At 57.0% G+C, this 12600-nt stretch overlaps 1 protein-coding gene across 1 annotated transcript in view; it reads right to left on the reverse strand.

Annotated features, from left to right (window-relative positions):
• The window catches only part of P2RX3 (purinergic receptor P2X 3), a 27429-nt gene extending 16479 nt beyond the window's left edge, over positions 1–10950 (reverse strand). The window contains exons 1-8 of the mRNA XM_007455714.1: positions 10645–10950; positions 3871–4006; positions 3361–3432; positions 3128–3191; positions 2321–2414; positions 2024–2101; positions 1281–1422; positions 590–726 (exon numbers count right to left, since the gene is read on the reverse strand). Coding sequence (XP_007455776.1) covers positions 590–726; positions 1281–1422; positions 2024–2101; positions 2321–2414; positions 3128–3191; positions 3361–3432; positions 3871–4006; positions 10645–10763 — 842 coding nt within the window. The 5' untranslated portion in view covers positions 10764–10950. The remainder of the gene's footprint in view (positions 1–589; positions 727–1280; positions 1423–2023; positions 2102–2320; positions 2415–3127; positions 3192–3360; positions 3433–3870; positions 4007–10644) is intronic.
• Positions 10951–12600: the final 1650 nt, after the last annotated feature.

The raw sequence follows: 12600 nt of genomic DNA on the forward strand, positions 1-12600 counted from the left end.
CCTTTCTTCAAAATAGGGAGAGGGAACCCTTATGTCTCAAGGCCATTGGGAATATAACTGAGATGATATTTAAAGACTGGCATGAGTTCTTGTTTGGAAAGGCACTGAAAAACTAACGGCCATTGTAATTGTTATTTGTGACTCAGACGAAATCTCCCGGTTATGGAGAGAAATGCAAATTTTCCACCTTGTAAAATGATACCAACTATCGCCCTTGCTTTGTGAAGTGAGAAGCCTCAGAAAATTCAGGGACAGGAGACGAGTGGGACTACATACAGCTTCAGAGCCGGAGCTAAGAATGGGCTCAGAATCACAGAACCCAGCATTTCAGGAGACCTGGTCTTGTAGTCTAACTGCCCGCTGGGAGCATGAATCCTCCACACGGTCCCTCCCTGTGACGGGGAACTCACAGGATGGCCTGTCCGTCTCCGAGTGGCCGACTGCTGGAAAGTCCTTCCTAATTTTGAGCTGAAACCTGAGGGGGGAGGAAGTGGGACCGTCTCTGCCCAGGATGCGCTGCTGCCTGAAGTGTCGTTCTCTAGGGCAGCCCTGCCTCCTTCTCCCGAAGTCCCAGGGGGACGGGGGTTACCTGAAGTTGTAGCCTGGGGAGACGCTGCTCTTCTCAGAAACGCTGTCGAGCCGGGTGAAGGAATATTTGGGGATGCACTGGTCCCAAGCCTTGTCCAGGTCGCACACCCAGCCGATCTTAATGCCCAGAACTCCCCCCTGGATGGAGAAAGGGGGCAGATGTGAGCCCTCCCACAGCCCCCGACTCCCGGTCCGCGGTCGGAGTGGAGTGCGTCCCGGTGCGGGGGGTGCATGTCATGACAAATGGACAAATGATTTCTTCTCATTCTCCAGGTGGAGGACAGAGGTCGGGAGAAAGAGGAGTGGTTTGTCACACGTTGCTTAGTAAAGAAGTTCTGTAGTCAAGGGTGACCGCCCTTGAGCCTCTAAATCCTGTTTTTGGTGTCTTTAGTCCCTTAGCTACAACCCAGGAAAGTGGCCACAGATCCACTTTCCCACAGTGTAGACCTTCTTGGAGATCCGAGGCTTCTGCCTGCAGGTGAAGCATGAAGACAGGAATGGGAAACTGAGGCTGGGCGGCAGGCAAGACCACTCAGGGCAGGGGTGGGTAGGACAGGCACGAAGCCGGTCGCAGGCCTGGGATGCCCCCACCAGGTGGCGCTGCGCCGCAGGCAGCTCCTCTTCCCCGGTAGCCGCTCCCCCTGCCCGAGGGCCCCCCAGGCCAGGGAAGGGAAGAGTGGCTCGTTCCTCACCGTGCTGGCCAATTTGGCAAAATCCTGCCCCGCGAACTTGACCACATCTCCCACCCGCAAGATGGGGCAGAAGGGGGCCTTGTCGGGGTGGAAGCGGCATGTCTTCAGGTCGGTGGCAGTCAGGCTGGGAAGGAGGTTTCCCCTGGGGAGGAGGGGGCAAGGTCCAGGGTTAACGCGAGGTCACGCTCGGGTTTTCCTCTAGCCGTCCGGAGCCCCAGGGCCCCCTGCTCTCTTGGCCACTCGCCTTCTCCCTTACCTCTGTCCCTCCGTCTTTCTGGTGATTACCCCTCCCTCCCGTAGAAGGTTCTGTGTGCTGGGGCTCCCAGAGGGCAGGAGTCTTTACCCAGGGCTCCTCTGTTGTGCCCGCCTTGTGCTTTGCATGTGGCCGACACCCACCCAGGAGTCGCCAAATGGGGAAGTCACTGAAGAGGGGCTGAACTAAGAGAAAGGGGACGGACACCCACATTGGGCTTGAGGTGGGGAGAAGAGAGATGGGAGGAGCGCCTTGGGCCCCACCTCTGGAGGTGTCTGAGTTCCAGGCCCAGGTTCAGCTTGTCCCTCCCCTGCTCTGAGCAAAAGCCCCCGTGGGTCCCGAGCCCCAGGGCAGGAGGCTGGCAGAGAAACTGGCCCCAGGGTCCACCCTGGGGAGGTTGGGAACAGGAGCCCCAGGAAGCTGGGGGATGGGGAGGAAGGGTGGGGTGGCAGCACTGCTTCTAGGTTTTAGGGAGGAAGCTTGAACTCACTTCTCAAAGTTGAAGAGGGGGAAACGGATGCTGTTCTTGATGAAAATAGTGAAGTTCTCAGCTTCCATCATGACAGGCCTGTGGGCGAGAGCAGGAGGTCTTAGCGCCTTGGGAAGAAGAGGGGAAACAGGAGGAGCTTTCACCCCAGGGACCCCCTTCCTGGGAGCATCTCCCAGTGGGCACGGCCCGCCCTGGGAGTGGACAGTACTGGGGGTGCCCAGAGATGCAGAGCTCCCCCTGCTGGCAGAGCAGAGCTGGGGTCGGTCCTCTTCCCGCCCGTCCTCCTCGGGTCCTTACATCTCCACCGTGTCCACCTCGGCGGGGCACCAGCCCTGGATCTCACAGGTCCGGAGCTCAGAGCTGTAGTTCACGCAGCGGCCCGTGAGGATCCCTGCGAGGGTGGAGCCAGAACTGCTAGGTGCACCCCTGGCCCTTCACCCCTTCCTCCCCCCCACCCCTCCATCAGGGACGCCCGCCGGCCCCGACCCAACGCACACAGGGAGCCCGCAGGTGGAGGTAGAGGACAGGCAGGGCCAGGGACTGGGGGTCCGTTAGCCCTGCAGGGCTCTCCCCTCCTCACTTCCTGAGCCCTAGACAAGCCAGAGGGAGGTGACAGCCCTCGCCTCACACGTTCCAAGCCCCAGGCTCCCTGAAGACCCTTCCCTGCTTGCTCTTTCTCGCCTCTGAGCCTTTGCTGTTTCTGTTGCTTCTGCCTAGAATGCCCTTTTGGAATCTTCTCTCTCCTGCCAAATCCTACCCATCCTTTAGGGCCCACCTCTAGGAAGCCATTCGGGGTCACCCGTCAGGAACCAATCTCTCTCCCTCCCCGCCCCCCCCACCCCGGGGTCCCACGGTACCTCCGTGACAGCACTTGCCAACTCATGGCACACCTGTCTGCAGCACCATCCCTGGTCTGGGAACTCTGGGGGCAGCCCCGCTGGGCTGGCCCACAGCGGGCATCCATCAGTGCTGGCAGCGTGACATGGAACAGGCCCATTCCCACCCCCTCCCTTAAGGTGGCCTCTCCCCTGGGGGGGACATGCTGCCCCCAGGGCCCCACTGACAGTGCGGGGCAGCGAGGGGTGGGAAAGAAGCTGCACTCACCCACCCCTGGGAAGCGCTCGGGCCCGCACTGGCTGTCTGACACACAGCGGAACTTCTCCTCGCTCTGCAGGGAGACAGGTGCGTGCAGGACCCGCACTGGCCCCTGGGGGGCCGGGGCCTGCCCATCGGCGGCCTCTGGAGGGTGGAGGTCCCCGGACACAGCTCCAAGGCTGGGCCTTGGGCCTCTGCTCACACCCTCACCCCACCCCCTGACCATGCTGTCCTCCCCTCACCTCTGGGCAGAATCCTTGCATCTGGTTTTCGGTTACAATCATCTTTGTGATTATGACAAAGACAGAGGTCCCCTTGGGAGGAGAAGGGAGAGGAAAAATGCAACGGTGCTAATTCTGTTATCCCCACTGTACAGACGAGGAAACCGAGGCTTGGACTAAGAGATCTGGCCAAGGTCACGGCGCTAAAAAAAGGCAGAGGTGGGGTCCAAGCCGGGCTCTTTCCACCCACCTGGCCCTTCTTGCTCTGCGTGTTGTCCTTGATTTCACGACAAGTTGTGCCAGGGCTACAGAGAAACCCAGCTTCCCCCGATACCTAGTGCTGCCTAGTGGAAAGGCAGGCCCAAGCCCCCAGCACCTCCCAGACGCCGGGGAAGGGGTTCTCTGGATCACTGATGCCACAGAATCTGGTTTGGGAATCCCCTTGGCACTCTCCTTGTCTTGCCCTCTCCCCTTCAACCTGCCCAGTGTCTGGGCACCCACAGCACCCTGGGGTAGGTAGGGGGACCCTACCTGGGGTGGGGTCACATAATCAGACACGTCCATGACTCGGTTGGCATAGTGTCCAAAGCCCTTCACCTTGGTCACCACCGAGGACTCAATGGCTGTGTCCCGCACCTGGTACGCCTTCTCGTGCAAGAAAACCCACCTGGGCAGGAGAGCAGGGGCGGAGAGCAACAGAGGAGGGGCTAGACCCTTCAGACAGAGGCTGGGAGGGGTCCCCTTCCTGTTAACATCAAGAGGACATGGGGTGCCAGGCAGGGGGTGCTGGAGGCATGGGCCCTGTGCGTGAGCCCTGGGTTGGCTTAGACTCATGGTTCTCTACCTGTTTGTGTTTTTGTGCTTTCTACATAAAAAGAGTGAGGTTTTTTTTCATTCTCGAAGAACCAGTTTTCACCCCTGTTGAGAACACACTGTCTTTCCCTCTTTGGCTGGCATCTGGACAGAGAAGGGAAAGTATCATAGGCCTCTGACTCTGTGCATCCCAGGCTTTGTTCATGGCTGTAGCCTAGTGCTGGCACATAGTAGGTGTTCAGCAAACAAGTCAGTGAAGGCCCTGGGAGCTGGGCGCTTTGCAGAGGCTCCGTCTGCGCAAGGGTCCGGTGAGAAGGGGCAGAGGAGGAAAGGAGGGGCCTTGCCAAGCCCTCACCTGGCAGGTAAAGGGAGTCGGGTGGGAAGGGAGGAGGGCCCTGTAATCTTATTCGTTGGATTCTGCTGCCACCCAGTGGGCATTTACCTGTACTGGCTTCCAGCTTCAAGCCAGTGCAGGACCACGTGGATCAGGGAGGGGCCCCTTCCCTTCCTCCCTCCAAGACTCCCCCAGCAGCGAGAAGGGCCTGCGACACATCACTTGTTTCCCTCTGCGTTTCTGCGAGGTGCCCACCTTTCCACGTGAAACCGCCCATCCCAGCCTTCGAGGCTCAAGCCACTCTCGGCCTCAATACCACGCGGGGCCTCAGTACTTGCTCCTGACAGCACGTGGGGAGGCACGTTCACCGTCCCCGCTGTGCAGACCAGAAAAACCTCTTCAAATATGTTTGGAAAGTGCTGCGTATGCTCAGCTTTGGAGAACACTGGTGACATCTCAGGGAATCTAGGAGCGCACTTTTGGAAATGAGGGGGTTAGGGTCATTTTCTGATGCTAACCAGGGTGGTATCTGGCTGCAGAACTCCATCAGACAAAGTTGAGTGGCAGAAACAGAGACTGTGGCACAGAGGAGACAAAGCTGGGGGGCTCCCAGGCTGGGAAGAGGTGAGGGCAGCTCACAGGCTGACCCAAGGAGTTTATGAGGAGGGGTTAGGACATCAAGCCCAGGAGTTTTCTGACCTCCTGGGCCCCCTGATGTTGGGAGATGCAGAGGGGAGCAGCTCCCGGGTCGTGCCGGGGTCATGGTCACTTGTGGGGTCCTGTTTATGGGAACACAGGCTGACGTTTGCAAGCGGCTCCTTGTTCCGTTTTCAGAGAGAGGGTTCGGAGTCATCCCCCCATTGGGGCTTCCCGCAGGCCCCTGAATTCTGAATGCTGTCTCGAGTGGGAGAGAAAGGCTGGTCACAGCCAGCCTGGCAGAGGGCTCCTAACCTGTCACCTGTTTTACGGTTGCTGCCTCATCCCAGGCAGCATTCTGAATAATGCACCATTAAGAGTTATTCGCCTGCTTGTAAAACGCTCCCGGGAACGCCCCGCCTCCGTGGAAGTCGGCCGTGCTTTACTTCCCTAGCACTTTTCTTCTGTTTTTAAACTGGGAGGGGTTTCATTGACGTCTCCGAAGGGAGCGTGGCTCCCATAAACATCCCACCTGCCGTCTAATGTTCTGGCAGAAGGGAAGGGAGCATCGCTTTACAGAAAACGGTGAAGTCATCCAAAAGAGCGCCACCAGCTCCCAAGGGCTGGGGCCCTTGGAGCGAAGGGAGGGAGGTTGCAGCTGGAGCACCTTTGCCGCTGCTGTGCCCTCACCCGGGTGGGAGCCACAGATGCCACACACCCTTCTGGAGCCTCCGTGTGCCTGGCCACGGAGCGGACACTCCTCTGAGTGTTGATCAGTGAAATGGTCTCCTAGGGCCCCTCCCCTGTCCTTAAAGTCTGGTCACATTCAGAACTCTGAGAAGCAGAGTTCAGATGGTTGTTTATCACCGTATAATCAACACGGCACACGGAGTGCTGTACGTGCTGAGGATTCATTGAATGCTTACTCACAACCCAACGAGACACCTGTGTTATTATCCTCACGTTACAAACGAAGGAACCAAGGCACAGAGCAGTGTGCTAACTCGCCAAGCTGGCATGCGGGTTCCAACCCCGGCAGACGGCTGCAGAGCCAGAGTGCTCGCGGCCACCCCGGGGGGTCCCCAGCTGTGTTCCACTCAGGGCCTGGCCACAGCTGGCCCCCTGAACTGGACCCTGGTCCTTGCCCTGCTGGCCCTGCCCCATCACCAGGGACAGCACCTCCTAGCTCAGGAGAGTCTCAGGAGGAAGAGCCCAGGGCTCGAGGGACAATTAACCAGCCTCTTTCCTTCTCATCCTCCACCCTCATGGCTCCTCTTGTGCCCAGTCGGGAGGTGAGGCCACGTCAGAAGTCTCTCTCCGAGTTAAATAACGAGTGGAAGAGTTTCAGTGGCCCCGTGGGGCCCGAGGACATCATCAGGGCAGCTCAAGATAAGGGCATGCTTCATTTCCAGAAGAGGGACTGAGCCCGTCTCCAGAGGCCAGGGCTGAGGAGACGGGGCAGGACTGAGCCTTCAGTTCTTGGCATTTACTCTGCTGCTCTGACTTGTTTTTTTCTCGTGTTCCTGGTTCATTATTTATAGAGCGGAAGGCGGGTGGCAACTCCTTGGCAGGTGGGATGTGCAGGAAGGAGGCCAGAGCAGTGTCCCAGCACCCTCCTGTCCACCCCGCCCCGGGAGTCAGGGAGGAGACTGGGGAGTGTGTGTGTGGTGCGTGCGCGTGTGTGAGGGGAGCAGAGGGGTCTCTTAGGAAGGTGTGAGCTGGGCCGAGCGAAAGGGGGACATGCAGGGGAATCTGAGAAATAACAACTGTCACCATCTTCCTGCGTCACCCGTCCCAGGCAGGCACTGGCTTATGTCACCTCCCCTTCCCAGGACTCTCGGAGGGGGCATTCCTACACCCATTTTCCAGATATGGGGACTGAGACGTAGAGGCATAAAGCGACCTGTCTAAGCTCCACTCCTGTTGGTGTCAGAGCCAGGCTTCTAACCAGGTCTCCCCTTCACGCGGCTGCGGTGAGGGTGCAGGGGACACAAGAATGAAAACCACTCCTCTCTCCTGACCTGCAGAAGGGCTTCAACAATTCTTCCCACCATAAGGCACGTGGGGTGCCGTTCAGGGGGCTCAGGGGCTACCTCGGGCCGAGAAGGCGGGATTCCACGTCCCCCTCTTTAAACTAGAGAGGCTCCCCCTTTTAACTGCTTTGCACGTTGAGCTCCATAAGATTTTACACGAGGCTGAATATCATGAATCAGAGCGGGTGGCTGTGCAGATGGGCCTCGCAGGGGGAGGAACAGGGCGGGAAGAGCAGGGCTGGGACGGGTCAGGGGCGCCATCTACCTCCACAGGCCCTTCCCGTGGATGGAGCATCAAAGGGCCGGGAATGCCCTCCCTGCTGGTTTCCAGGAAGGTGGCTTCCCTGGAAACCAACCTCAGGCCAAGCGCTGCCCGCTGCTGCTGGGGACTCAGGCCCCAGGGATCTTCCTCCTCCACCTCAGGGGCCCACAGGATACAGGAAGGGGGTTGCCTCTTAGGAAGTCCCACCCCCAGAGGAGACTGGGCATTACCACCCGGGCCTGAAAAGAGAACGTGAGAAACACCTGTAAGTCCTGGCCTCTCGTGTGTGTGTGTGTGTGTGTGTGTGTGTGTGTGTGTGTGTGTGTGTGTGTGTGTGCGCGCTCGCGCGCGCAGTTGAGTAGGTGGTGTGTTGCTGTGTGAAATGGTTGGCTCATGTCACATACGTCCTAGGTAAAGCTGTGCATCTGGTCTACCTGGCTGGGCTCATACAGAAGAGATTCAAGTTAAGCATTAACATCAAAGCACTAAAAATCCTTTCAGATTCTCTTGAGTCTAAGCCATGATCATCTCTCTTCTCATGACTGCATGGACCCTTAACAGGTTTTCCTGTATCCATTTCTACCCACTCCAATCCTTGGTGTATCAGCCAGAGCAATCTTCCCATCTCTCTCTCTCTCTCTCTCTCTCTCTCTCTCTCTCTCTCTCTCTCTCCCCCCCACTCCTCTCCCCACTCCTGGGTTCTCCCACCTCCCCCTGGGGCTGACGAGGTCCCTGCCCAACCCCACACACACAGGTTAAAACGCATCAGTAGCTCCCCATCCACATCCATTACTCTTCTGTAAAAACGAAAGATCTGAGGGTGTCTGATCTGAGGGCCTCTGATCTGAGGGCCTCTGCCTGTGACGGCACCCCCATCTTACACCATCCTCGCCTTTGCTCTCTCTGCTCCAGCCACAAAGACCTTGTCTTCCCCGCATTTGCCAGCCTCTTTCTCTTTGCAGAGCTGGGTTTCCCTGCCTTGAACCCCCTTCCTTCCCTTCCTTCACCTGGGCTGCTGCTACTCAACCTTCAGCTCTCGGCTTCAATGTTACGTCTCCAGAAAGCCTTCCCTTACTTCCCCGACCGGGTCAAATTCAAACACCTCTGCACTAGTGGCCCTCCTGGCTCTGTGCGGCCCTTCTTCAACCCTAAGCCACAGCTGGAATTTTACATTTGTTTGTGGAGATGATTTGATTAATATCCATCTCTAGCACTGTAAGCTCCATAAGGGTGATGACCCTTCCTGCTTTTGCCCACTGCTCTCTCCTCGGTGCCTAATGCCTGTCATGAAGAGAGGCTTGATACATTTTTTGCTACATTCATGACAATGGATTCGTGCAGTCCTAACAGCGCATGGGCTCATGTGCACAAAGATAGGGCTCAGGCCAGGGGCTGGGCCAAAGAGCGCACTGATGTAACTGCCAGGCACTGCTCTGTGGGGAGCTGTCAGGCTGGGAGATCGATGGGGTTGGATATCAAGACGCCAAAGAGCCTCTCACGCCCGCCCCAGCAGGCTGGGCTCCAGCACTGAGGATGGAGCATCAGACTCGATCTGCATGAGGGAGAGACAAGGGCAGTGGGGGGGGCGGGCTGGAGCCTGCTGTGTCTACCCTCCATCAATCTCCTGCCTGGAGCCCACGGAGCCAGGCCAGGCCGGAATGTGCTGAGGCAGCTTTTGCGCTCACCTGGACCAACGAGGTACCATTTTGCGGCTATAAACAACCACAGCCTCACGTATACACGGGAACGTGGAGCCTTTAAGAACCAACTTTGCCCCAGGCGCTGGACGTGCAGCTGGGGAACATTCGCAAACATCACATCTTGTGAAACCACGAGTTGGAAGGGAACTTCATTTAACGCCATTTAATCCTACCCCAAAGCTTGAATCCCTCCTCTAATATCTCCGAGAGGTGCACTGGCCGTGCAGCCTTGCCTCCAACATCCACGTGAACGGAGCCCACTGCCTCTCAGCAAGCGTGCGGAGCAAAACAAATCCCTTAACCCACGTCTGCCCACCTTTCCAGGCACACACCCGCATGCTACGCCCGGGCTCACTCTCGCAGCCCCGCCCACGCGCACACAGGCCTCCTTTGATCTCCTTGCCTTAACTCCTGGCACGCAACAGTGGCTTCCTGTCTCACGCGCGCGCGGAACTGTTGTCTCAGGGAACAGCACGAGCCTAGAGACCCGCGTGCCAGGAAAGAAAATCCCCGAGGTTTCTGCCCAGCTTTCCTAATGCAAATGACCACAAGAAGGACAGAACCTGTGTTTGCCCCCCGGCCATCGTCTGCTCCAGGAACCTCTGCGCATATATATCTGTGTGTGTGTGTGTGTGGGTGTGTGCAGCGGGTTGCCTCCAAGAGGTGGGGGCCGAGAGGGGGTGTTCGGACCTTGATGGCTCTTAAGCAACTCCCAGGATGGGTTCTAGGGTACAAAGTCAGGTAGATGTAGGGAATTTATGCCTTCTGACAAAGGGGAGCGTTTCTGGATTCTTGAGGGGAGTCCTTACATCATGTTCAGAAAAGCCACTTCTCTCCACAGTAGCTCTCCCCTTGAGTGGCATTTGCACCTGTGTTTCTCCCCACCCCTCCCCAGGGACAGAGGCCCTCACCCAATGCCCCGCTTTGTCCTGCCCTCCAAGAGCGAGGGCTTCTCCCCTTCCACGTTCTCTCAGCATCTCCCCCTGCCAGACAGGAGTTCCTCACTCCACAGCGGGTCCGTTGTCTCCTTCCCCCTCTGCCATCCACCTGGTCAACCCATCACCATCTCCCTTGTCTCAGCGACTTCCCTTCCCCTTCCCTGGCTCCCCTGTCTTTCCGAGACCCCCGAAGAGTTGACTGAGGGGAATGGGAAGATGTGTGTGTGGGGGGTCTGTCTGTCCTCTGGCTTGCTTGGGGCGGGGGGAGACGAGAGAGGGGAGGGGAGCTGGTCACTTGGGACCTCTCCTGGTGGAGGGTGGTGCGGGGGCAAGGGCTCCCCTCCTCGGGGTGTGTGCATAGAGGCCACTGCCCAACTCCGGAGGATTTACTGGGAAAACGAACGCATCTGGGGACCAGATCCCCGATGGCGGCAGCAGAAGCCAGTTTCTGGGATGTGGCCCCATGGAAGAGACTGTGGGCCCCGAGAGGGGAGAAGCTCAGGCAGCTGGGCAGCAACACCGAGGGCAGGACGGGGAGGGCAGGACGCCGGGAAGTCCTCCTTCTTGGACCTGAGGGCCACAGACTCACCCCACGAAGTAGGAGATGATCAGAAGCTGAACGGCTCGGTTGATGATCCCAATGGTCCAGCTCTTCACAACCACTGACTTGGTGGTCTCGTAGGTGAAGAAATCTGAGATGCAGTTCATGCTGAGACAATGACCCCTCAGAAGAGACCCGATGGTGGCCTCAAGAAGGAGAGGTCACAGGGATGGGGAGATAAGAGATGGAGGCCTGGAGGGGGCAGCTTAGAGGGTCTTGAGGAATGGGGAGCCTGTTCCTTTAAGTCGGGCAACCCTAGCCCAGTGCTCAGCCTTCCTCTGCTCTTGACACTCTGGGCTACCAAGAGTCCAGGGCCAGGGTGGGGGACCCCCTTTTTGTTCGTCTCCACCCCACTCCCCTGTGATGTCATGGCAGGGGTGGGGTCTCCAATCCCAGGCTCCTGATTGCCCAGGATGCATCTGGCTAGGGCCCTCTGGGACTCATGTTTTATCTGCACTCCGTGTACCGTTTCTGTTCCATTCTCTTATGCTGCATCTTCAGCCTGGCTCACCAGCTGCTTCATGCTCCCCTGAAAGCCCCTTGCAATATCCCACCCCTCAGCCACCTAATAGCCTGCTTGAGCTGAGTATCCCCTGCATTCCTGAGGGTCTTCCTAAAGCTGCTCGATTCTACAGCCATCCCCTCCTTTCTCGAGTTGCCACTAATAGCATGGGTCATGGGGAGGGGGTCTCTTGGTCTCCTGGGAAGGGGTGATTAAAGAGTCCTATAGTTCCCATTTCCTACTCATGTTGGCAGTGGCTGAAGCTCTACCTCTAACACTGCATTATCATACTGGGTTTTTTGGGCGGTTTTGTTTTACTGTCAGTTTACTTATCTGAATCATTTGTTAGATTACATGGTCCTGGAAGGCTGGTGCTGTTTCCATCTTGTTTATTAGTTTCCTCAAATCTTATCACTGCATCAGAGCTCAATACATATTTATTGAATCTAGTTGAATTTATGTTGCTAGATAGTGCGGTAACAGCCATTACCCAGAGGTTATGAGTTATGAGTTCAGGGAGCAACAGAGCAGTCACGTTGTCTCTTGTCCCAGGATCGAGTTAGCAAGCTGGTGTAACAGTAGGTCAGATTGTCAGAGAAATCTTGAGTTCAAATATTCTGTCCTGATGTCTTCATACACGACACATATTATCAGTCGTTCTGAATGTAGGGTCACGGTGAGGATGACAGAGGAGAACTAGACTGGGGCAAGTAGATTTGGATTCTTAGTCTTCAGCTTTGTTGCCAACTGAGACCCTGGGCCGCTCCTCTTAGGGCCTCAGCTTTCCCATCTGCAAAAGGAGGTTGGAGCAGATGAACCCAAACATGTCTTCCAGGCCTGGCCTCCTCTGATTTTGCAAGTCGCACCCTAGCACTATGTAAGGCGGGGGCCTGGTTTCTGCAATCCCAGGCTGATGTGATTTCAGATCAGTTCCGGCTCCACGGTGAATCTGACACCAACCCTTCAACTTGATATACTGCCGCTGGCCAGCCCCTTCCAGGCGACTCACAACTTGCAGTTACTGATGTGAAGTTTTTGGATGCAGTGAACTCATTTCAAAAAGGATCCAATCCCATGTGACAGGGGAGGGCAGTACAGTCACAGAGACACCAACACCCGCATTCTCAGAGAAGGCAGTGGGAGGGGTCATTTCTCTCCACAACTCATGAAATATTTTCCTTCTGGTCCCACAGACTCCTTTCTACTCCACGAAACCACTATTGTGCAGGAGAGAGAGGACACACATCATTCCAACACGTACACACGCATTTGTGGAAAGTCTGATAAAATACAACTACACAATTTCTCTTTAAAACCTAGTCATCCCCTGAAGTGTCTGTAATTTTTAAAGAGCCCGACGCGCTCCCACTTTCTAGTCGGATGCCAAGGGGGTGAGACTTCAGCGCAGCCGTCCTCCCTCAGGTCCTCCAGCGCCGACGACG

This window comes from Lipotes vexillifer, unplaced genomic scaffold, assembly GCF_000442215.2.
Source record: "Lipotes vexillifer unplaced genomic scaffold, Lipotes_vexillifer_v1.1 scaffold977, whole genome shotgun sequence".
NCBI lineage: Eukaryota > Metazoa > Chordata > Mammalia > Artiodactyla > Lipotidae > Lipotes > Lipotes vexillifer.